At 43.1% G+C, this 25,951-nt stretch overlaps 2 protein-coding genes across 2 annotated transcripts in view; both read left to right on the top strand.

The window, feature by feature from the left end:
• The window catches only part of LOC141139009 (extracellular calcium-sensing receptor-like), a 75,620-nt gene extending 74,941 nt beyond the window's left edge, over positions 1-679 (top strand). The window contains exon 5 of the mRNA XM_073624783.1: positions 523-679. Within this exon, the coding sequence (XP_073480884.1) occupies positions 523-527 (5 nt within the window). The 3' untranslated portion in view covers positions 528-679. The remainder of the gene's footprint in view (positions 1-522) is intronic.
• Positions 590-22,279, top strand: LOC141139011 (extracellular calcium-sensing receptor-like). The gene is made up of 6 exons (XM_073624787.1): positions 590-795; positions 1,279-1,570; positions 3,059-3,901; positions 9,398-9,622; positions 20,271-20,394; positions 20,924-22,279. Exons 1-6 carry the CDS (start codon positions 590-592, stop codon positions 21,838-21,840), a joined length of 2,607 nt encoding a protein of 868 aa, XP_073480888.1. The 3' UTR covers positions 21,841-22,279.
• Positions 22,280-25,951: the final 3,672 nt, after the last annotated feature.

The following is a 25,951-nucleotide window of genomic DNA, read 5'->3' as shown; positions in this document are numbered from 1 at the left end:
AATGATGGTCCACTATTCCTCCTCTTATTGACACCAATAATGAAGCACTATTTCTCACACTGATACCAATGATGTGGCAATATTCTTCCCACAGACACCAACAATAGGACACTATTCCTCCCACTGACACCAATGATGGAGCACTATTCCTCCTACTGACACCAACAACAGGATACTATTCCTCTCACTGACACCAATAATGGGACACTATTCCTCCTACTGATACCAATGATGGGGCACTATTCCTCCCACTGTAAATAACAATGGGGCTCTATTCCTCCTGCTACTGACCATAGGCTCTATGTCATATTTTATTACCACTCACCACCAAGCCTGAGGCATTGTTTACTCCCACTGATGACAGTCCAGCATACCTAAAGTCTGGATGACAGCAATCTGGCTCTTAGTTTAGTGTTGGAGACTCCTGATTTAATAAATATGTTTTTTTTTTCTTTTAAAGCAACCTGTAGTGTGCCACTACCCATTAAAAAAATTCCAACTTCTGACTACTTTATCCTCCAGGTTAACCAGCTGACTCCACTATGGCATCAGACAATATGTTACTTTAGATCATGTCTGAGTGATCCTCATGAGTAGACTCCTGCAGGTCCTTCTCCTCCTCTCATGGCTGGATGAGGGTCAGGCTGATCCTGGCTGTAATTTCCAAGGTTGGCCGATGGATACCTTCTCACAATCTGGTGATATCATGATTGGTGGAGTCTTTGTGGTTCACTCTGGATTCGTCTTCCAACCACCAACCTTCCAGGAGGTGCCGAAGCCTGTCTCTTGTACCGGGTAAGTTCTAGAGGCTGCTGTCTGATGTGATGTGAGGTTCTTCTCTGCTCATGATAATTTAGGGTGAAACAAAGGGAACCTGTATAGAAAGGTCAATATTCCTAATCCTTCATTTCAGTGGAAAACTTTTTGATCATTTTCTCCAAAGCTACAGTACTCTGAGCAATTTCCTGTACTTTTCATGAAGTAACAATGACCCAACAAAATGTATTCAGGAGACCAAAAGAAGTGGAAGCAGGTTTAGTGACTGCATGGACAATCAAATGATTACTCCCACTTTAATTTTTTTTTTTGTTCCCTACATTTGCTGGACAAAAAACATTGATGGGTCTAATGCAGCCTAAGCACTGCTAAAGAGGCAAGAAAATTCAATAATTTATTTAGCAACTTTCCTAAAAATGTTGTGGTAGAAAGACAGGAAAACACTGACTATGTTCATTTGGTATTTTCTCTGATGTCTTGATGTTCCCCCATCTTGTGTAGGTTCCACATTCGTTATTACCGGGATGTTCTTGGCCTCATGTTTGCAGTAGATGAAATTAACAAATCTACAGGCCTTCTGCCTAATATCACTCTTGGCTTCAGCCTCCTGGATTCCTGTATGTCTGAGCTCCGGGCTGTTGGAGGGGCTCTGTCCCTGCTGTCAGGGCTTGGAAACCCCTTTCCTGGATATAGTTGTTATTCACCATCAGTCATGGTCGGGATTGTAGGTGACCTTGTATCTGCCTTATCTCTTCCCATTGCTCGAATACTTGGTCCTCTTCACTACCCACAGGTATGTTACATTTACTTATATTGTGAGTGTGAATTCTGTGACTTGTATACTATACTTTAAGGAAATATTTTAGCCTGATGCCACTGTAAAATCATTTTCACTGAAAGCTATATGTGCTGTGATCTACTTATTCTGTGGTGGATTTTTATTGCAGCATGTCATGGACAGGGGTTCCTGTTAAGAAAGAGACTTTTAAGGAGAATACAGGTATACACCAAAGAGTACACAGAGTCACAGATGTCGCAGAGAGGCACTGGATCCACCAAGAGTTACTGGATGACATAAAATGCTCTGGGGCATACAGGAGTCACAGATTAACACAAGATGCTCTATAGTCACCAGGGTCACAAGATGACATGGGATGCATAGGGTTCTATGAAATTACAGAGGTCAAGGTGTAACACAGAATGCTCAGGGTGCTTTGGAATTACAGTGGTCATGGAGTGACACTGGATGCTCAGGATACTTTGAAGTCAAAGCTGTCATGGAGTGACACGGGATGCTTAGTTTGCTCTGGAGTAACAGGAGTCATGGGGTGACACTGGATGTTCAGGGTGCTCTGGAGCCACAGCAGTTATGGGGGTCACACAAAATGCTCAGGGTGCTCTGTAGTTACAGGGGTCATGAGGTAACACGGGATGTTCAAGGTGCTCTGGAGTCACAGTAGTCATGGGTAGACGCAGAGTGCTCAGGGTGCTCTGGTTACAGGGGTCATGGGGTAACACTGGATGCTCGATGTGCTTTAAAGTTACAGAAGTCACAGGGTAATACAGAATGCTCAGGTTACTTTGGAGTAACAGGCGTCATGGGGTGACACTGAATGCTCAGCATGTTTTGGCGTTATAGGGGTCACGGTTGACGAAGAATGCTAAGGATGCTCTTAAAGCATAGGGGTCACAGGGGGATACAGGATGCATAGGGTGCTCTGGGGTCATCAAGGTCATGGCGTGACACTGGGTTTTCAGAGTGCTCTGGAGTGACAGGGGTTAAGGACTGACACTGGTGCTCTGGAGTCACAGGGTCATAGGGTGACCCTGAATGCTCAGAATGCTCTGAAGTTACGGAGGTCACAGGGTGACATTAGTTGCCCTGTGTGGAGACAGAGGAGTACACGAAGGCCATTGGAATCACATGAAGACACAGGGGTGCATTTGGGTCACAGGAGTGCACAGTGGTCACAAAGGTCACTGGAGACACTGGAGATACCGCTGAGGGCTCAGATTAGGCGTAGTAATGCATAGCTACAACACTTTTACAGCCAATGCCTAACAGAAGAACTGTCTTCTGATTGGCCATGGCACTCCTGGTGAAACCTGGAATAATAAGTAAGGGAAGTGTGGAAATAACATCAGAAATGATTTTCACGATGACAAATCCCTACAATTTGACAATTGTAAAAACTATTGTTACCTATGATACTGGTAGGTTATCATTGTTTAACACCTAAAGATGCTTATTTATTTATATATAATTTCCTATCCTATCCAGATCAGTCATGGGGCAACCCTGTCAGCTCTGAGTGATAAAATAAACTTCCCATCGTTCTTACGGACAGTGCCCAGCAACATGTTTCAGAATGTTGCACTCTCTCAACTGGTTGGCCAGTTTGGTTGGACCTGGGTTGGCATGCTGGTGGTAGACAATGATGTTGGGCAGCAGGGTGCCCAGGTTATACGAGCTGGGATAGAGAGAAATGGAGGCTGTGTTGCTTTTCTGGAGAAAATCCATCTGAGTTATTCAGCCCAGCAGATCAAGAGAGTGGTGGATGTCATTAAAGAAAGCTCCATCAGTGTCATCATTCTCCACAGCCCGGAGGTCCATATGAAGGCCCTGCTAGATGCCATGTTTGATAAAGGAGTGACTGGGTTCATCTTCATCTCTTCAGCTTCCTTTGGACTCACACCAGGGCTCTTCTCAAAAAAAGCCTGGAAGGTTCTAAATGGGACACTTGGACTTATCCCTCGTACTGGCACCATGCCAGGTTTTGAGGCATTCCTCCTAAACCTTCACCCAACTGCTAATTCAACCTACCCATTTATTAGGCCATTCTGGGGGAAAGCGTTCAGCTGCTACTGGCCTGATGGAGTTAGAGATAGTGAAAAATCAAACTCTATTGTAAAAGAAGATGTGATCTGCACAGGGAAGGAAGAGTTTGGAAATAGGTTCGCTCAGTTATTTGAGACAAATGATCTTGCCTATACTTATCATGCCTACCTGGCTGTGTATGCTTATGTACATGCCCTGAATTCACTTCTCGGCTGTCGTGCTGGATCAATGGGGTATTTCAGTAATGGAGTGTGCTCAAATATGAAAGATGCCCAACACTGGAAGGTGAGTGGCCAATTGTATATTATAGACTTTTACTCAGCTCCACAAAGATAAGGGATGAACAGCTCAGCTCCACGACGATAACGGATGAACACAATGGTTTTGCAAAATTTGATTTTGCCATAGCCAAAATGTTTTCAAAATGAGTCTTAATGTTTTTTCTATGTAGACTGTTTGTGCAAAACATGATCAAAAAGTAAAAGACAGAGAGTAAACAAAACCATGTGATCACTATTCCAGCACTGTGATCACGTTTCTTTGTTTTCTTTCTGTTGGCCAAAGTCATGATATTGTTGATAAAAAAAAGAGTCAGGGTTAGTGCTAGGGTTAAATTTAGCTTTAGGATTAGAGCTTCTCGGTCCCTTAATATCCATAATATCTAACATCATGTTACCAGCTAATGAGCACTGTTTGTTGGCACAAGAACAGGTCCAAATAAACTTGAAAAGAGCTTCACTAGCCCCAAGGTGACGTTGAAAGTCCATTGCACTCTGAAAAACTGCCTAAAGTGAAACTAAATTGTATCTGAGCATCACAAATTGAAAACACTATTTAATTATTTTATAATATTCAAAGCAAACATGCCCATCCATCCATGCCTCCATGGTTTGTTTTGTTGAGAAATCACTTTACAAAAACAAAGCATTTCTAGCTTCAGCCATCTTGAGTAAGGGGAGATGATTAATGTAACATTTACCTCTTGGAATCCATCTGCCCTTAGCTCAAGCATGCAGACAGATGGGTGTGCTTGGCTCAGAAAGCCCCTACTTCACTCCTGAAGACTTCTGGGTTGTATAATATACTTTCCTACCAATTTACTAATGTTAGCAACATAAGGATTAAAAATGGTAATTTTTAATTGAGAGGGTTTAGGTTAACCTTCCATATTGATTGCAATGCATTTCATTGGGAGGAATGAAAAAGCAATGGTGCAGTGGAACCTTGCTTTAGTGGAAAGGGCAGAGACACAAACTGCAAGAGAAGTATTGGCATTGTGGGAAGGGTGAAGGCACCGTGAGAGGGGCAGAGACACAAACTACTGCAGGGAAATCCCACCATTGTGGGAGGGGCAGAGACACAAACTATGACGGGGGAATCTCACCACTATGGGAGGGGCAGAGGCACAAACTACTGAATACTGCGGGGAAATCTCACCATTGTGGGAGGGGCAGAGACACAAACTACTGCAGGGAAATCCCACCATTGTGGGAGGGGCAGAGACACAAACTATGACGGGGGAATCTCACCACTATGGGAGGGGCAGAGGCACAAACTACTGAATACTGCGGGGAAATCTCACCATTGTGGGAGGGGCAGAGACACAAACTACTGCAGGGAAATCTCACCATTGTTGGAGGGACGGAGACACAAACTACTGCAGGGAAATCTCACCATTGTGGGAGGAGCAGAGACACAAACTACTGCAGAAAAATCGAACCTCCATGAGAGGGCACAGACACAAATTACTGCGGGGAAATTTCACCACTGAAAGTCCCAACAGATATACAATGTCAGTATCTGCTTCCCTGCTTCCATACCCACCAAGTCCTAAAATACAGTGCCTTGAAAAAGCAATCACACCCCATGAAATGTTCCACATTTCTTCATGTTACAACCAAAAACATAAATGTATTTTATTGGGATTTTATGTGATAGACCAACACAAAGTGGCACATAATTGTGAAGTGGAGGGAAAATGATAACTGGTTTTCAAAAGTTTTTACAAATAAATATGTGAAAAGTGTGGCATTCATTTGTATTCAGCCCCCTTTACTCTGATACCCCTAAGCCCCGGTTCACACTGAGGCAGCGCGACTTGCAACGCGACTGCCTCAGGCGACCTGGACACGACAGGGGCGTTGACTTGCAAAACGACTTCTATATAGAAGTCTATGCAAGTCGCCTCAAGTCGTCCCCAAAGTAGTACAGGAACCTTTTTCTAAGTCGGAGCGACTTGCGTCGCTCCGATTAGAACGGTTCCATTGTACAGAATGGGACGCTACTTGTCAGGTGGCTAGGTCGCCTGACAAGTCGCCCTACTATGAACCGACCTTAACTAATATCTAGTGGAACCAATTGCCTTATGAAGTCACCTAATTAGTAAATAGAATCCACCCGTGTGTAATTTAATCTCAGTATACATACAGCTGTTCTGTGAAGCCAGAGGCTTGTTAGAGAACCTTAGTGAAAAGGCCAAGGAACACACCAGACAGGTCAGGGATAAAGTTGTGGAGAAGTTTAAAGCAGGGTTAGGTTATAAAAAAATATCCCAAGCTTTGAACATCTCACGGAGCTCTGTTCAATCCATCCTCTGAAAATGTAAAGAATATGGCACAACTGCAAACCTACCAAGACATGGCCGTCCACCTAAACTGACAGGCCAGGCAAGGAAAGCATTACATAGAGAAGCAGCCAAGAGGCCCATGGTAACTCTGGAGGAGCTGCAGAGATCCACAGCTCAGGTGGGAGAATCTGTCCATAGGACAACCATTAGTTGTGCACTCCGCAAATCTGGCCTTTATAGGAGAGTGGCAAGAAGAAAGCCATTGTTGAAAGAGAGTCATAAGAAGTCCAGTTTGCATTTTGTGAGAAGCCATGTGGGGGGCACAGCAAACATGTGAAAGAAGGTGCTCTGGTCAGATGAGACCAAAATTGAACTTTTTAGCCTAAAAGCAAAACGCTATGTGTGGCAGAAAACTAACACTGCACATCACCCTGGACAAAATAAATACAGATGATTCTGCGCTACCCAAATACCAAGCAGCTAACACAACAATAGGATAAGAATAGAAATCGAGGAACAAACAAATGTGTAGCGCTAATGTGAAACGACTATATATTATATGCTGTAAAAGGCAATTGACTCCTCAAATACGGCAATCATAGATAAAGAACATAGTGCGGCAATCATAGATAAAAAATATAAAGTAATTGTTTAAAGATAAAATTAAAATTGGATAAGTCCTAAAAGTCCTCAAGAAGTGAATCTTGCAAGGTGATAGTGATCCTCAAAACACATATGACTTCATATTGCACTTATCCAAACGTGAAGGCAATGATAATTAAAAAGTGCATCCCCACCAACAATGAGAAGGCCTACCAGAACCTTTGGACCCAATAAACCTACGTTCAATCAGGTCAAACAGGCTTGTGGTCATCAACGACCAGGCTGATGAGCTTCAGTAGATGGAGAGAAGAAGATCCGAGAATGGTATATGGAACGGTAGACCTCAAGGTAGATGTCCTCAATGTGGGTGGTTAAATAAACAAAAGAAAAACAAAGAACATAGTGTAATCCCATATGAAAAAAATCCTTGACTATTTTATTGAAAAGGAAATACACTCACATGTAAAAAGGTAAAAAACAGCGCTGTGTGGATAAAATGGCGGCAATGGTGTCCTACCCAACATGACCCTGGACACACCATTCCCACCATGAAACATGGTGGTGGCAGCATCATGTTGTGGGGATACTTTCCTTCAGCAGGGACAGGGAAGCTGGTCAGAGTTGATGGAAAGATGGATGGAGACAAATACAGGAAAATCTTAGAAGAAAACCTGTTATGCCGCGTACACACGATCACACTTTCCGGCAAACTAGGTCCGACGGTCTTCCCGACGGACTTTTGGCAGAGGTCCGACAGACTTTCAGGACGAACGGACTTGGCCACACACAAACGGACTAAGTCTGGTCGAAAGTCTGTTCGTTTTGTACGTGATGACGTAAATGGGACAAAAAAAGGAAGTTCAATAGCCAGTAGCCAATAGCTTCCCTTGCGTTGTATTTGGTCCGTCGGACCAGCACACAGACAAACAGTTTTCCCAATTTTTAGTCTGTCGGACTTGAGTCCATTGGACAGATTTGAAACATGTTCTATATCTAGGTCCGTCAAATTATTTCCTCAAAAAACGATCGGATTAGCCCACACACGATCGTATCGTCCGACGGACTAATCCCATCGGACCTAGTTTGCCGGAAAGTCCAGTTGTGTGTACGCGGCATTAGAGTCTGCAAAAGACTTGAGACTGGGGTGGAAGTTCACCTTCCGGAAGAACAACGACCCTAAACATACAGCCAGAGCTACAATGGAATGGTTTAGGTGAAAGCATATTCATGTGTTAGAATTGCCCAGTCAAAGTCCAGACCTAAATCCAATTGAAAATCTGTGGCAAGACTTGAAAAATGCTGTTCACAGATGCTCTTCATCCAATCTGACAGAGCTTGAGCTATTTTACAAAGAAGAAAGGGGAAAAATGTTACTCTCTAGATGTGAAAAGGCTGGAAGAGACATCCCCAAAAAGACTTGTAGCTGTAATTGCAGTGAAAGGTGGTTCTACAAGTATTGACTTTGGGGGGCTGAATACAAATGTACCCCACACTTTTCAGATATTTACTTGTAAAAAATTTTAAAAATCTTTTATCATTTTCCTTCCACTTCACAATTATGTGCCATTTTGTGTTGGTCTATCACATAAAATCCCAATAAAATAAGTGTAAATTTTTGGTTTTAACCACTTCAATACCAGGCACTTATACACCTTCCCGCCCAGACCAATTTTCAGCTTTCAGCGCTGTCGCAATTTGAATGACAATTGCGTGGTCATGCTACACTGTACCCAAACAAAATTTTTATCATTTTGTTCCCACAAATAGAGCTTTCTTTTGGTGGTATTTGATCACCTCTGCGGTTTTTATTTTTTGCGCAACAAATAAAAAAAGACCGAAATTTAAAAAAAAAAAACAAGTTTTTCTTTGTTTCTGTTAAAATTTTTTGGAAATAAGTACGTTTTCTTCTTCAATGACTGGCACCGATATGGCTGCACTGACGGGCACTGATACGGCGGCACTGATGGGCACCGATGAGGTGGCACCAATGAGGTGGCACTGATGGGCACTGATGAAGGGCACTGATAGGCTGCACTGATGGGCACTGATAGGTGGGACTTATGGGCACTGATAGGTGGCACTGGTATGCAGCACTGATGGGCACTCATAGGTGGTACCAATGGGCACTCATAGGTGGCACTGATGGGCACTCGTAGGTGGCATTGATTAGTACATATGGGTGGCACTGATGGGTACTTATGGGTGGCACTGATGGGTACTTATGGGTGGCACTGATAGGTGCCACTGATGGGCACTGATAGGTGGGCACTGATGGGCACAGATTGGCACTGACAGGTGGCACCGATGTGCAATGACAGGTGGCAATGATGACACTGATTGGTGGCACTGATAAAATTTATTGGTGGCATTGCTGGGCATAACTAAAACATAATGGTGCCAATCAGTGCCCATTTGTGGGCACTGATTGGCACATATTGGGCACATTGGGCACATGTGGATGGCCATGGGGTACATACCTGGCCATCCACATGTTGCCCCTTCCCTGGTGGTCCTAGTGTCTGAATAGATTCAGTCTTTATTTATATTCATAATAAAGCTGTATTGTATTATTTTTTTTTTTGCTAATTGTGTTATGAAAATACCTCTGCTAGGTACTCCGCTACCTCAAGAAAACCGATTTCTACACAAAGTCTGGGGAGGTGATGAAGTTTAATTCTGAGGGCGACCTCCCGGCATTATATGACATCATGAACGTCCAGATCCTCAATGACAGCTTCAACCTGATGAAAGTGGGGGGGATTGACCCCAAGGCCAAACTTGGGCAAATGATCAGCCTGAATATTAGCGCTATCCTGTGGAATTATCACTTTTTACAGGTAACAGATGCACACACCACCTTAGTGTCTCTTTTAGCTTTTAGTGGCTTGATAAAGTATATCTTCCTAATGGAACATTCCATGATAATTTAAAGAACTGGGGAAAAAGTATGATTGTTCTTTTTTCTAATCAGCAAATCCAGCCCAGAAGAGAGTGCATATTGACCTCTCATCTGACAACAGTTAAGGAAAGTTTTTTCCTGGTCCAGCATGACTGTGTCTCTATGCTCAAAGCCAGCTCCATAGACATGGTTTGATCAGTTTGGTGAGGTGGAACTTGAGTGTCCTGTAGTGGCGGCCCGTGCACTATGAGTGCACGGCCCCACCCCCCATCCATGAGCCCGGCCCCTTTCAGGACGCTGGATGCATGGATTCCTTTGGCAGGGCGGGAGGGGGTGGTACTTTTTGAAACACCTGATTAGAGCCAGAGGCTCTAATAGGCTTCAAAATAGGGTGGGCTCGGGGCGCAGAGAGTGCGCCCCGATCATACCCAATTGTGTGATGCTAGCAAATTAATTTCTCTATTTTCACACTAATATACCTCCCCGCCAATCAGGAGGCAGGGCATCAGACCTGTTTCCTGATTGGCCTAATCGCCAGGCCACCCTATTGGATGCCTGACGCTTAATAAGAGGAGTGGACTCAGTGGAGGAGACACGCTGGAGCGGAGGTCCCCGCCACTCTGATGCTCTCACTGCACTGATAGGAGCTGCTGCCTGGCAGTAAGTGCCAGGGGGGTCAGTCAGAGTGGGGGGGTTGGGGGTGCTGCCAGAGCCGCAAGCCTTGCGAGTGAGGGGGGGGTTGGTGGGCACAGTGGCTGCATATGATGGGCACAAGTGGTTGCATATACTGGGCACAAGTGGCTGCATATGATGGGCACAAGTGGCTGCATTTGATGGGCACAAGTGGCTGCATATGATGGGCACAAGTGGCTGCATTTGATGGGCACAGTGGCTGCATTTGATGGGCACAATGGCTGCATATGATGGGCACAAGTGGCTGCATATGATGGGCACAAGTGGTTGCATTTGAGGGACACAATTGGCTGCATTTTATTGGCAAAAGTGGCTGCATTTGATGGGCACAAGTGGCTGCATATGATGGGCACAGTGGCTGTATATGATGGGCACAGTGGCTGCATATGATGGGCACACTTGGCTGCATATGATGAGCACATGTTGCTGCATATGATGGGCACAGTGGCTGCATATGATGGGCACAGTGGCTGCATATAATGGGCACAGTGGCTGCATTTGATGGGCACAATGGCTGCAATTGATGGGCACAGTGGCTGCATTTGATGGGCACAGTGAGGCTGCAATTGATGGGCACAGTGAGGCTGCAATTGATGGGAGGTGTGATACACCTAGCCAGGACAGAAGCTTTTGGAGGGGACTGAATGCTAGCCTCTTGCCTACCGATCATGGACCCTAGCATTTGGAGGAACGGTGCTCTTTGTGAGCTGTATGCCTGGGGACCTTTGAGGTGGTGTTACTTTGGATTCAGGTCCATATCCCCCCAAGACACACACAGACTCTGGGAACCCTGTATATGCCATATTAGAAATAGTGACTGATTCATACTATTGGGACACATACTGTTAGATGCTAATGTCATCAACTCCAGCCACCTGCCTGTTGTCTTATATAATGTAAATGAGTCTAGTCTGGCTTGCCACAGCTTCTAATGGGGCGTACACACGGTCTGACTTTTCGTCTACAAAAGTCCAACGGACGCCGACGGACTAAAGCTGGCTGGTAATCCGATCGTGTGTGGGCTTCTTCGGACTTTCAGCTGACTTTTTCAGCCTCAAATCCGACGGACTTTAGATTTGAAACATGCTTCAAATCTTTACGTCGTAACTACGACGGACCCCGAAGTCCGCTCGTCTGTATGCTAGTCTGACGGACAAAAAAACGACGCATGCTCATAAGCAAAAACTAAACGGAAGCACTCGGTCTAGTAAAACTAGTGTTCGTATTGTAGGTAGCACATTCCTCACGCTGCAAAATCTGTGATCGTTGAATGCAGCGCATTTAATGTCTTCTTTACGAATGCTATAAAGAACGAAGATGTTTTGCTGTTCATATTCAAACAGAGTTCTCCCAAACAGATTTCTGGATTCTTTTTCTGTTTGATCTCATGAATGACATGGTATGCTTTTTCAAAACAATGTTTCCATAGTAATAATACTTTTAAAATTTTTTTTTTTTGGTGGAGTCATCTTTTCTTGTAATTTTTATCCAGATATTTATTTTATGATTGTTGTGGAACTTTTTTTCTGTTTATCTATAATTTTTTTTGTAAAGTTACCACAGGGAACCCATTTTTATATATATTTGTTAAATTTTTTTTAATGTTTGTAAAGTTACCACAAAGAACCCTTTATAATTTTTGTTTTTATAGTGATTTTTTTTTTTTTTTTATATAAAGTTAACCCAAAGAACCGTTTTTGGTTATGTATCTTTTTTTTTTAAAATACTTACCACTCGAACATTATTAACATTATTTTAATCTATTTTTGGTGTGTTTTTGCAAAATCAATGAGATTGTTGTCCCTTGTTAATTTAAAACATTGTGTCTAAAATCTATGATTTAAAATAAAAAACCTAAACTCAAAAAAGATCCATTTATTTATGGTCTAAATAAAATAAAGAGGAAGTCAACGCTGGAAAAAGTATGTGTACAAGAAAATGGGGATCTTGAGGAGTCCATATAAGAGGGAGCACAATCTGGTCCAAGAATCCCAGAGATCAACAGCACCAGCAGATGATATAGATGTCCCCAGACTGTGGTACTACAACAGCCTGCGTCTTCTGTCAGACCAGACTGAACCCAAGTCATCACTTTCTTCTCTTCCCTGCAGCCTTTCCTCCACGCTGCCCTGCAGCCTTCCCTGCAGCCTTCCCTGTAGCCTTCTTTCGAGGCTGTGGCTCTGGTGTTTCAGTTGTGGCAGGAGGAGGAGGAGGAGGAGGGGGGGCTGCCTCATGTAGTTGGGTGTTTCGTGTTAGCGTGCCCTGCAACCCCTTCTGGATTGTTTCCCCAAATAGTCGCTCACAAATGAGGCGCTGCTCCCAATCCATTTGAAGAAGCCTGCTGGCTAAGTAGCAGCCATAGGACTCTTCCGCTTCGGGGGGGCTCCTTAAAAAACGGGTGGCCTCTTGCATGAGGCGCAGGGATGCCTCCTGTGTGACCGTCCCCTTCCTGGCCCTTTTTTTGGGAAGGTGGAGGGGAGGCACTTGGGATTCGGTCAGGCTCCTACTGGGCCCAGCCACCTCACTTGGCCCAGCCACCTCACTTGGCCCAGCCACCTCACTGGGAGCAGCCACCTCCTGCCTGACACTGGGCCCAGCCTCCTCCAGGATGATGGTGAATCCGGCCTCCTCCAGGCTGTCCATGGGCCCGGTCTCCTCCTGCCTGCCACTTTCCCCACATTCCTCCTGGATGGACTCATCCTGTGTATAAAAAAAGGACAATAGTTTTAGTATATTTTTTTGGGTTCATCAATGACACACAGTTTGCTTCTCATGACTAGCAAATTCAATGTGAATACATCTCTTTAATAAAAGAGTCTAATCAGACACCCTAATCAAGCAGGTGCCAAACATATTTAGCCACTACTGTCAATTGATATGTATACACAATTTTGAGTGCAAAATTATTTTAGACAATTATAACATCCAGTTAACATCATTAATATTAGTACAGTAAATATTTGTTAAAATAATTTACCTGACTCCAGATGGTCATATCCGGTTCATCCAGGATGGAAGACCCAGCTTGCTCCTCATCAACCTCTGCTGGGGTGGAGGGAAGGGTGGAGGGAAGGGTGGAGAGAAGGGTTGAAAGTGATGCCCTGGCTTCAGTCTGGTCATCAAGAAAACGGAGTTGATTGTAGTACATAAACATCATCTGCTGATGCTCCTGATCTCATTGATTCCTGGATCTTCTTATGTTCCCTCTTATACATGTTCCTCAAGACCCCAATTTTCTTGAGCAATGTCTCCATTGTTGCTTCCGGGATGGTCGCCTGGACAAAGGACAGAAGTCTCTCCAGCGTTGACTTCCTCACATGCTTTGCATAATACTGTGGGTGTTTCACCTCCCACAAATTCCTCATCTCTCTATATTTAGAAATAAAAGCAGTAAGGAACTCTGGATCCTTAAATAGGGGATTCATAATGTCTATAATGTGTATAAAAGATAAAGTCACAAGACAAAAAACACTTTTATTGGGTTTCTGCTAAACCCTCATCATCTTATCCCTATGTAGGCCTCATCAATCTGTCAAGCCATATAGACCGCTTGCTACAAAGTCTTGACCAAAAGTATAAATTTTAAATTACCTTCGTTTAGTAGCGTCCCGGTCCACTATCACCTACGCACAGAACGTACGTACGACACGTGCGCAAGGCCCCTCTTTATACACTACGCATGTGTGAAACTCCGCCTGCGTCGCCCGCCCCTGACGTTCGATTTTAACTCATGTTCTCCGCCCATTTTTAGTTACGGCGCGTAGTGGGGTGAATAATGGCGGAGACACATGACATGTTAACTACCTCAGGTAGCGAAAAAAGCCCGGAGGCTGGAACGTCAACAAGATCTGTGAGGCCTAGATTTAAGGCCTCCAATATGAGTTTTGAAGAGATGGTGGAGATGGTGGCCATTCTTCAAAAAAAGGACTATGATGGGAAGTATGGGCCGTACGCCCGGCCAAATTTGCGCAAGGCCAAAATAATGGCGAAGGTGGTGGACACTTTACAGGCTTCTTTTGGGGTACAGCGCTCCAAGGATCAACTTAGAAAAAGATGGTCTGACCTGAAACTCAGGGAGCCGGATCAGTTCAGACGGATCCGTAAAGTGTTGCAAAAAAGTAAGTACCTGTGTTTTCATCTTGTGTTGATTACCTCGTATACCGCTCCATGTGCTTTTCATTCCTATACGATTGTTTGCATCGTTTGAAACGATCTTTTAATAAACATCGTTACATATCTATATATAATATATACATATATCTCTCTCTATATATATACACATAGACATATATATATATATATATATATATATATATATATATATATATATGAATTTTTTTATTTTTTTTTAATTAAATTAATATCTATTTGTAGATTTATAGTTTTTGTTTGAGATTGAAGATTTATATTTAGTTATAGATATATAGAGAGAGAGATCCAAAGATTTTTTGATATATTTTGATATTGATATCTAGATATCGAGATATCTATCCATCTTGATATGTCTTTAGAAATTAAAATCTTGAAGTCTACTAGGAACTCTACACAAACAGACAATTTGTACACCACTTCACTACAAATGTTTGAAGATTAGTATGTACTAAAATATCTGTGTGCTAAGTATATTAATTTTTGGCTTCACATAGGGGAAAAATCACTCAGCCAACAAGAGGAACCCAGTCCCCCCCCAGCAAAAGAACATACTTGGGAAATCAGCCCAAGCCCCACTGAGGATGTGGAGGAAGGAGAGGTGGGCGACATGGGCACCCCACCAGGTGAGTGTCTGACACACCAGCTTACGGTAATCTATGCATGGCTGCCTTTTATTTTATGTAATTTTTCTACTCTATTTTAGGTGATCTGGTTGTGCTGGAGTCAAGCAACAGCGCCACCCCCGAGGATGTTGAGGAAGTATGCGACATGGGCACCCCACCAGGTCAGTGTCTGAGACACCAGCTTTATGGTAAGGTAAACTATGTGTGCATATTTCTAAACATATTTTTTTTTTCATTCCACTTTAGGTCCAAGTGACTATTTCACCACAGACGGTGCCCAACGGCTAATTGCTCAAATAATGGCCTGGAATGGGGAGATCGATCAAATGCGGAATCGGCTGGATCGTATGCAGCAGGAAATGAAGGACATGATTGATGTTTTGGGTCGAATCTAAATGCCCTTTTTTAAACCCCAAAACATCGATCATGTCCTTCATTTCCTGGTTTGATGACCCCATTCTGGGCCTTCTCTTTATTATATTTTGTTAAATTATATGCCTGTTTAACAACATTTAAAAAAGGAGGCCTATTTTTCAAAATAAACAAAAAAATAAAAAAAAAGGATTTGAAAAAAGACAAAAAAAAAAAAAAAAAAGGATTTGAAAAAAGACAAAAAATAAAAATAAAAAGGATTTGAAAAAAGACAAAAAAAAAAAAAAAAAAGGATTTTAAAAAACACCCAAAAAAAAAAAAAAAAAAAGGATTTGAAAAAAGACAAAAAAAAAAAAAAAAAAGGATTTGAAAAAAGACCAAAAAAAAAAAAAAAGGATTTGAAAAAAGACCAAAAAAAAAAAAAAAAGGATTTGAAAAAAGACAAGCAAAAAAAAAAAAAAAAGGATTTTAAAAAACACCCAAAAAAAAAAAAAGGCCTGTTTGCTAAAATCAAAATGCCCAACAAATTTATCTAAAAATATTTAACTCTAATTATATTATTCTAAATTTATTTAATATATCTTTATATTTTTGGCTAGGAACATTTTATACTAAATGCATAACTGAATGGATACCAAAGATTAAAAACATCTGCTTTGAATTAAATAAATGTGTGGTTTGTTATTTCAATGCTCAGTATCAGTTTGTTTATAAATTTCAAAAAAGTGGTTTACAGTGGCAATGGAGCTTATTTAGAAATTTACAAGGAAAATACAGTTGGCACTACAACTGCTCGACCATAACCTAGGAGAAAGCCCAAAAGAAAGGCAAGCAATAAATATAATTCAAGATTTCATCAGGATTGTTTTTATTTTAAATCTTTAGATATCCTGGCCCATTGCAATGGCCCCCCTACCCATAAAATAATTAAAATATTGCTGTCTAACTTGACGGGCACTTTGGGGGGCCAAGCCAGTATGGACAGTATCCAGACCCGTAAGATTATCAACGATAAGTCCGGCCTCAGGCCCAACTGGCACCATATAATTTTGAGAATGTTTGTTTAAAAAGTTGTGCAGGATGCAGCACGATAAAATGATAAAATTAAGTTTGTATTCCGCCAAATTAATGGAGGTTTGAAATAGGCGGAACCGGCTGGCCAGAATCCCAAACGCATTCTCAACCACTCTTCTAGCTCTGGCCAGCCGGAAATTAAAAACCCTCCTCTCCGGGGTGAGGGTTCTTTGGGGGAATGGCCTCATGAGGTGCTTGCTCAGAGCGAAGGCTTCATCGGCAATGAAGACAAAGGGGAGTCCTTCCACGTTATCCGCATCAGGTGGCAATCCCAGGCCACCACTCTGGAGACGCTGGCAGAACTCCGTCTGGGCAAATACTCCTCCATCCGACATCCGGCCATTCTTCCCCACGTCCACATATAGAAATTCATAGTGTGCCGACACCACCGCCATTAAAACTATACTGTGGAACCCCTTATAATTAAAATAGTATGACCCCGAATGGGGTGGTGGCACAATGTGGACATGTTTCCCATCTATAGCCCCTCCACAATTGGGAAAGTCCCAACGGGTGGCAAAATGGGATGCCACAGTCTGCCATTCCTGTGGCGTTGAAGGAAACTGGGGAATCAAACAAGAAAACAAAAATCAGTAATTTTGAATCGAACATTGCAAGAAAATTATACAATTAAAAACATTATTCCACAGCATCAGTATAACATTAAATAATGTATATCTTCTGGAAGAAATAATATTGAAAGGCACACTTATCAGATTGCTCACCCCCTCTGATGGAACATTGATTACATTTTAGGGGGTGGTGAAATTACCAAAAAATATTAATTTTAGGACACACAGGGATTTATGGACTAAAAAGGCTACAAGACTGCAGTTGTTCCACTCTGCAAGTGCAGTTGCTCCCCAGCTTTAAGTAAATGAGGTAAGGTAAAAAGGCTTTCATGTTGCAAGGAGTACACAACCACATGCAAGGGCAATTAATGAAAACACTTTGTGGCTTGTATATGATTTGATGATGGAAATCAGCAGAGCTTCTGCTCATTTACTAAAGCACTGGAGCAAATGCACTTGTAGTGTGCACATGCATTTTGCAAAGTGCAACATATATTTGCTTTTTAAAAATCAACACCACAGAAGATTCTAGCAAATTATTAGGGGGGGGGGGGGGGGGGGTTTGAAATCAAGCTAATTATAAGCACACTATTTGGATAGAGTTTAGGGGAAACAAAATACAATGCAGCTGACTAAATACATTCAAACTGAGAAGACAAGGTGAATATGTGACCAGCATTGTATGCTGGAGAGGTTATTGAAGGCAAATATACATGCATGACAAAAAAGAACATGAAACAAATCAAGCATGCGTGAGAAGAAAAAAGGGGACATTCACACTATATTACAATGATGGTAAGTAGTGTTTGAGCTAAGAAATACATTACATTATCAAAGAATAAATAAAAGAACATGTGATGCTAATAAAAGAAAAAATTCTTACCTTAATATAGTCCTTCTGCAGGACCTGGATGATAGCAGAACAGGTCTCTGGGATAATGATCCCCAGAGCCTGGGGGGAGATGCCTGTCGAGAACTTGAGGTCCTGCAGGCTTCTCCCCGTCGCCAAGTACCGCAACGTGGCAACTAGCCTCTGCTCCGGAGTGATGGCTTGCCTCATGCAGGTATCTTGCCTGCTGATATAGGGGGTCAGCAAAGCCACCAAACGATCAAAAACGGGGTCCGTCATCCGGAGAAAGTTCCTGAAATCCTCAGGATTATTCTCACGGATCTCACGGAGCAATGGCATGTGACAGAACTGGTCACGCTGGAGCAACCAATTCTTGGTCCATGAACTCCTCCTCGCCCTGTTCATGGACTGGTCTTGGTCTGAAGAATAAACTACAGCACCAAGCACATACAATGCACGAGCTCGACGACGAGTACGTACAGGTAACATGGCTTCAAAACGGTCGGCTGGTCAGAACGCACTTAACAGAACGCACTGAAGAACAGCAAGGCCTGTGAAGAATGACCTGAAAATCAGGAACGAGCGGACAATAAAACAAAGATTTCTCAATGCCAACTGACCAAACACACTGAAAAGCAGATACAAACCTCACAAGCACAGACTGAACAACAGTTAAAACGAACTGAAAAATACGAGTCTCACAAGCGCGAATCGTCTCTCACCAAACTTCTACTAACACGAGATAAACACGAGATTAGCAGAAGGAGCCCAAAGGGTGTCGTACGGGCTATTGAACTTCCGTTTTATAGTCTCGCCGGACTTGATGTACGTCACCGCGTACTAGGCTGTCAAACTTTTGTGTGGTCGTGTGTAGGCAAGTCCGTTCGTTAGAAAGTCTGCCGCAAGTCCGCCGAAAGTCTGCAGGAAGTCTGTCGGACCGGCTGTCGGAATTTTGTAGATGAAAAGTCCGACCGTGTGTACGCGGCATTAGAGTCTTTCACCCATTGTTGTTTGTGCTAATTAACCCTGCAATTGTATGAAGGCGTTATGTGTTGAGATGTATGATAATGTGTAGTGTAGTTAGGGAGTCACATCGGCTGCTTTAAGGGATTAGTTAATTAGCTCAAGTTAATTTATGTTTCTGATTACAGGTGTATTGTTAGAGTAATAGCAGCAGGAGGGGGGAAACTCCTCCTCTTTAACTGTGTATAAGACTTGTATTCTGGTTCTAATAAAACAGTCCATGTTCAGCAACTAAACAAGTATCATCTTGTTTTGTGCTTGTGAGCGGTTGGAATATCTGATATCTATATTTTGAGCACCAGCCGCCACTGGTGTCCTGCACAAAGCCCTGTCCTCAACCTTACTGAATAATTTTGGGTTGAATTGAAATGACAATTGTTAACCAGATCTTCTTGTCAAACATCAGTACCTGACACATTTCAAATTCTTATGGAAATCTTTCTCAGAAGAGTGGATGGGATGTGTGGTTCCGCAACAACTGGAGAGCCGTAGTTTGAAGATTCCTGATCACTCTAGCATGTCTTTAAAAAAGGTGGTTCCTCATGTGCCTTGTATAATGCCCAAGAAATATCGTTAGGAAAATACAAGTGGTTCGTGGCACATCTACATTCCAAATTTGGAACTTAAGATGGTCATGCACTATGCAATCTGATTGGCCATTCTCTGTACAACTCGATATTTAGGAAAAACGGTAATAGGAAGACAAACTTGAACAATTAATTCAAATTATAGGAAATCAAAAAGGCTCTTGCACTAAATCAAATTTATTTAAGATCTAACTGATTGCAGTGTATGGTTACCTTTAAAGATCAAGATCTGAAAATATTAATTTATTGGGTTTAGAAGCACTTCTCTGTTCTTTGTAATGTATTGAAAGATTTGGGTAAAAAAAGAAAAAAAAAAAACACGTTTCAAAGATATATTAGAAGTGATAGGAATGAGATTAGCATCAAAAGGGTTAATTAACTGAGAACACCTACTAATTGCCTAACAATACACACCCAATGAGATGAAATTAACCAATTGTGTTGGGCGTGCGCTATTATCAATGAGAAAAAACGCAGTTACCCTAGCAACAGTTGCCGTTTACATATGCGGATATTTCTTATCGCTTCAATGTGCGCCAGTTCGCACGTTCGATTAATGGCTTTTCCGGCACACCAATTGATGTATGAACTGGTGCAGTGCCTTCTTCTTAGTAAATCACCCCCATTGTCTTCTTGGCAGGTGCCAATTTCCATCTGCAGTAACAGCTGTCGGCCTGGGTACAGGAAAGTCCCTCTTCAAGGAAGACCCATCTGTTGCTATGACTGTGTCCCCTGTTCCATGGGAGAGATGACCAATCACACAGGTATCAGGTGGTGGAGTTTCTGAACTTTTGAAATAATAAGTGGCCATTTGGTTGGCTTGAAGGTCCAGCTGGGAAGGGGGCCCTGGGACAAAGCTGGAGGGTTTATATGCCCTAACAAGTAGCAAGAAGAGGAGTTTGTGAAGGCCTGACTCCAGCATTTTTTGAGTTAGTTGTGGATAGAGCTTGCCTTCACTTCTTGTCCCTGTGACACCTGTACAAGAAATGGGATAAGCTGTTATGTAGGACAGGAAATCATTAATAATATATATCTTATATATTATATATACTGTACTAAAGGTTATTCCAATAGAGAACACTATTTCAAATATAAGTAATCCCAATATCTAGTTTTCAGTGTGTTTGAGTACATAATAAGCAAATACAACTGACCCCATGTTTTTGAAAATTTGTGAACCCTACATTGAAACTACATTTACATAAGGCTAACAATGAATTCCTGTAGTGAATAATGGCTGCTGACATGATCTGTTAATAAGTATTAATGGATAGTTTCCAAATTCTTGTTTAGATGCTGGCGAGTGTACCAGATGTTCCTCCAATCAGTGGTCCAATGAGGAGAGGAACAGATGCATCCCAAGGGTCCTAGAGTTCCTCTCATATGATGAACCATTGGGAATGATGCTCATGATAATGGTTGTCATGTTATCAGTCCTGACTGTATGCATCTTGATTGTTTTCTTTAAAAATCAGGACACACCAATCATCAAAGCCACCAATAGGGAGCTTAGCTACATCCTGCTGGTGTCTCTCATTTTCTGTTTCCTCTGCTGCCTGGTGTTTATTGGTCAACCGTCCACTTTTAGTTGTCTTCTTAGACAAACCTTCTTCAGTGTGGCCTTCTCTATCAGCATCTCCTCAGTCTTGGCCAAGACTATTATGGTAATCCTTGCCTTTAAAGCCACCAGACTGAACAGTCCCTTGAGGAAATGGTTGGGTCCCACCATTCCTCGTAATGTTGTAGGACTTTGTTCCATGTTTCAGATAAGCATTTGTTCCGTATGGCTTCATAGGTCACCTCCATTTCCAATGCTGAATAGTGAGATTGACAGCCATAAGATAATATTTGAATGTAATGAAGGACAGAAATTATTTTTTTACATAACTTTGGGATTCATGGGATTTCTGGCCATGGTAAGTTTCCTAGTGGCCTTTCTAGCAAGGAACCTCCCAGGAAGCTTTAATGAGGCCAAACTGATCACCTTCAGCATGCTGGTCTTCTGCTCTGTCTGGATCTCCTTCATCCCAGCCTATTTAAGCACCAGTGGCAAATACACAGTGGCTGTCCAGATATTTGCTATCTTGGCCTCCAGCGCTGGACTGCTAAGCTGTATATTCCTACCGAAATGTTATATTATTCTGCTGAGACCAGAGGAGAACAGCCGTGAATTCTTATCAAGTAGTAAAAAGAGGATACATTTTGGTTAAAAGGGGGCATTGCTGTGTATAGTTTAGGCTACATAATAGGTAATTTGATCAGATTGGAGAAGATAAAAAAGAAATAAAGCTTGGTCACTGGGCGAAAAACATTCTCACTTGCGATTCCAAAAGCTACAATTCAAAAACATAGGAAATAATATACTTTCCTGGATTTACAAGTGGTCATTCCAGTTGGAGAAGGTTGTAAAAGTGACAATTTATTTTGAATGCCTCACCTTTCTGATGAACCAACAGATATATTGGCCAGTGCCAATCAGGAAGAGGTCTCAGAGGATCTTGCAAGGCGCTCTCTATCACGACTGAAGCCAGGTGACAACATTTACGATCCGTGGCCGGGATCAGAAGTAGCGCTGTTTGCAATATAAATTCTGCTTTTAGAGTCTATGTGACTCATTATTATATGAGTATGTTTTTTAATTGTATTTTAACCACATTTTCCAATAAATATATTGCACTATGGAGCGATTTTCCTTTTTTTGAGTTGAGTATAAAAACCAGTCCAGTGGCATTGGGATCCTTAATTTAAAGGGACCACTAGCATACTGGAGCCTGGTGCACTCAGGAGAGGAGGAGACACCAATTATTGAAATGAGCGTGCTATGACCTATATGTTATGTATAGGTCCATGTCTTAAGGTGAACGAGCAATCTATGTGGTGGTGGCAACGCTGGTGTGTTTGAAAAATAATTAATGGCAAATACATACTATCTCGATGATTTTTAAGGAATATGGTTGCATCTGTGTATGCATATTTTTTTTCAGGAGTCTGAACACCTAATGAAGATTCTGCACCATTATTCAAGGACGTTTGTTTATTTTACATAGTTTGTTCACATATATTTAACCACTTGCCGCCCCGCTCCTGCAGATATACTGCGGTGGGGCGGCACAGGCAGGCTCAGTCACATATATATATATATATATATATATACACGATTGAGCCTTTTCCAGGTTAGGAGCGTGCAACGTGCCCCTCCTGTGACCGCTGTGTCCATCAGACCCAGCAGATCACTGTTACAGGTATCCAGTTAACCAGGTACCATATGATTACTATGACTGGTGATATCAATCACATGATAACAATGTAAACAACCTGTCATGAATAGGTTTCCATTCACTAATGACTTGCTTACTGTTGTGAGCAGTGATTGGCCCAAAGCATTCACATTGTACCTAGCTACCTGTACCATGTAATTAGCTTAGCCAATCACAGATCACAACCATAAACAAGCTGTTTATGAATGGTTAACCCATTCATGACAGCTAAAACTATTTCTTATACAGTGATCATCACTGTATAAGCAATAACAGTTTAAAAAATAAATAAATATCCCTGATCACCTCTCCCAGAGTAGTACAGTGTTACAATGACACTGAGCTGCTCTGATGACACGATGTAAACAAATATAGCAAAAAAAGAAAGAAATGTTAAAAAAAAATGATAATAAAAAAATATTATTTACTTACTTTTTTAGATACTGTCACCAGTTAGTATCCCTGACCACCGCCAGACCAGTCATATGATGACGCTGTACTGCACTGGAGACAGTATGTAAAAAATAATTTATCTTCTTCTTTTTGACAATTTTGACAAAAAATGATAACTTCAAAAAACCTCATACTAAATACCTCAGACTGTCTACCCGGGGGTTAGAGGTGCCCCAAACCAAAGGCCCGAGTCTGAGAGAAAAGAACCGAGAGACAGGGTCTTACCTGGGGGTCAGAGGAGCCCCAAACCAGAGGCCCGAGTTTGAGAGAAAAGAACCGAGAGACAGGGTCTTACCTGGGGGTCAGAGGAGCCCCAAACCAGAGGCCTGAGTTTGAGAGAAAGAACCGAGAGACAGGGTCTCACCCGGGGGTCTGCGGTGCCCCAAACCAGAGGCCCAAGTCTGAGATGAAGAAGCCAAGAGACAGGGTCTCACCTGGGGGTCAGAGAAGCCCCAAACTAGAGGCCTGAGTCTAAGAGAGAGAACCGAAAGACAGAGTCTCACCCGGGGGTCCGCGGTGCCCCAAACCAGAGGCCCGAGTCTTAGAGAAAGAAGCCAAGAGACAGGGTCTCACCCAGGAGTCAGAGGTGCCCCAAATCGGAGGCCGAAGTCTGAGAGAAAGAGGTCAAGAAACAGGGTCTCACCCAGGGTTAAGAGGTGCCCCAAACTAGAGGCCCAAGTGTGAGATAAAGAAGCCGAGAGACAGGGTTTCACCAGAGGGTCAGAGGTGCCCCACACCATAGGCCTGAGTCTGAGATGAAGAAGCCAAGAGACAGGGTCTCAACTGGGGGTCAGAGGAGCCCCAAACCAGAGGCCTGAGTCTGAGAGAAAGAACCGTGAGACAGGGTCTCACCCGGGGGTCCGCGGTGCCCCAAACCAGAGGCCTGAGTCTAAGAGAAAGAAGCCAAAAGACAGGGTCTCACCCAGGGGTCAGAGGTGCCCTAAACTAGAGGCCCGAGTCTTAGAGAAAGAAGCCAAGAGACAGGGTCTTACCCAGGAGTCAGAGGTGCCCCAAACCAGAGGCCCAAGACTGAGAGAAAGAAGCAGAGAGACAGAGTCTCACCCAGGGGTAAGAGGTGCCCCAAACTAGAGGCCAGAGTCTGAGAGAAAGAAGCTGAGAGACAAGGTCTCACCTGGGGGTCAGAGGTGCCCCAAACTAGAGGCCAGAGTCTGAGAGAAAGAAGCTGAGAGACAAGGTCTCACCTGGGGGTCAGAGGTGCCCCAAACCAGAGGCATGATGGGACCTGTAGTTTTGCAACAGCAGGAGGTCCGCTAATTGCAAATCCCTGGTCTAATGCGACAGATGGACTTATTGCATTAGGGTGTGCAGCCCAAAGCTTAAACACACAACTTAAACACACTACCACAGCTTGCAAAATGACATCCTACCACCTGATGATCCTGCCAGTAACACTCTTTCTGTTCTAGGATGACAACACTCACTCACTGTACTGTATCTATGGAGGAGAAGGGTTGTCACCTTAATGCAGGATTCCAGAACACCTCCCACTCTCCTCCCCACCATAACACAGGGGGAGTTGTTCTGTGTTTCACAGAGATTAATAGCACAGAATGATTGATGACTGCAGGGTATACAAGACAAGACTGGATTTTGTCAGAATCAACAGGACTTTTTCGCACTTAAAGCGGAGTTCCACCCAAAAGTTGAACTTTCGCTTATCTATCTCCTCCCCCCCTCTGGTGCCACATTTGGCACCTTTCGGGGGGGGGGAGCAGGTTTTTGACAAGTACCCTGTCCCCACATCCGCCGGAAGTCCGGCCCCCTCCTCTTCCTTCCCCTACTGTTGGGCCAGTAGGAGAGTGCAGCCGCTCTTTGCACATGCTCAGTAGGGACCAGCAATGGCGGCAGCAGCACCCAACAGTTGATGGAAACATCACCTGCAGTGCCGACATCACTGGACTCCAGGACAGGTAAGTGTCCTATTATTAAAAGTCAGCAGCTACAGTATGTGTAGCTGCTGACTTTATGTTTTTTGAGGGGAAGGCGGAACTCCGCTTTAACAAAACAGATATAACAAAACACATTTAATGGTATGGTTATTCATTCATTGGGATTTATAAAACATGAGCTGAAAGATACAAGGAGGCTGAAAATGCTACTGCTCTGGCTGTCATGATGATTGAACCTTAATTCCTTCCCTTAAGCCACATGTGTCAAACACAAGGCTCGCAGGACAAATATGGCCCACCGGGCCATTTCATGTGGCCCTTACACCCAGGACTTTTTTTTCAGCCAGAACCCTGCAGACTGCTAAACCCTGCACCTGTATGTAGTGCACTCCTGAACTCTGCTCTCTGTACATAGCACACCCCTGACCCCTGTGCTCTGTATATAGCACACCCCTGACCGCTGTGCTCTGTATATAACACACCCCTGAACCCAGTGCTCTGTACATAGCGCACCCCTGAACCCTGTGCACTGTACATAGCGCACCCCTGAACCCTGTGCTCTATACATAGAAAACCCTTGTACCCTGTGCTCTGTACATAGTGCACCCCTGAACCCTGTGCTCTATACATAGCGCACCCCTGAACCCTGTGCTCTGTACATAGCACACCCCTGACCCCTGCGCTCTGTACATAGTACACCC

The sequence above is a fragment of the Aquarana catesbeiana genome, linkage group LG04, assembly GCF_042186555.1.
Source record: "Aquarana catesbeiana isolate 2022-GZ linkage group LG04, ASM4218655v1, whole genome shotgun sequence".
Taxonomy (NCBI): domain Eukaryota; kingdom Metazoa; phylum Chordata; class Amphibia; order Anura; family Ranidae; genus Aquarana; species Aquarana catesbeiana.
The sequence above is the reverse complement of the archived record's forward strand: the minus strand, read 5'-3'. Positions and strand labels throughout refer to the sequence as shown.

Bases quoted from the DNA above. Each gene is read 5' to 3' on its own strand.
- LOC141139011 (XM_073624787.1), top strand. From the start codon at position 590: ATGAGTAGACTCCTGCAGGTCCTTCTCCTCCTCTCATGGCTGGATGAG. The intron at 796-1,278 runs GTAAGTTCTAGA...CATCTTGTGTAG, and splicing joins AAGCCTGTCTCTTGTACCGG to GTTCCACATTCGTTATTACC. The intron at 20,395-20,923 runs GTATCAGGTGGT...ATTCTTGTTTAG, and splicing joins AGAGATGACCAATCACACAG to ATGCTGGCGAGTGTACCAGA.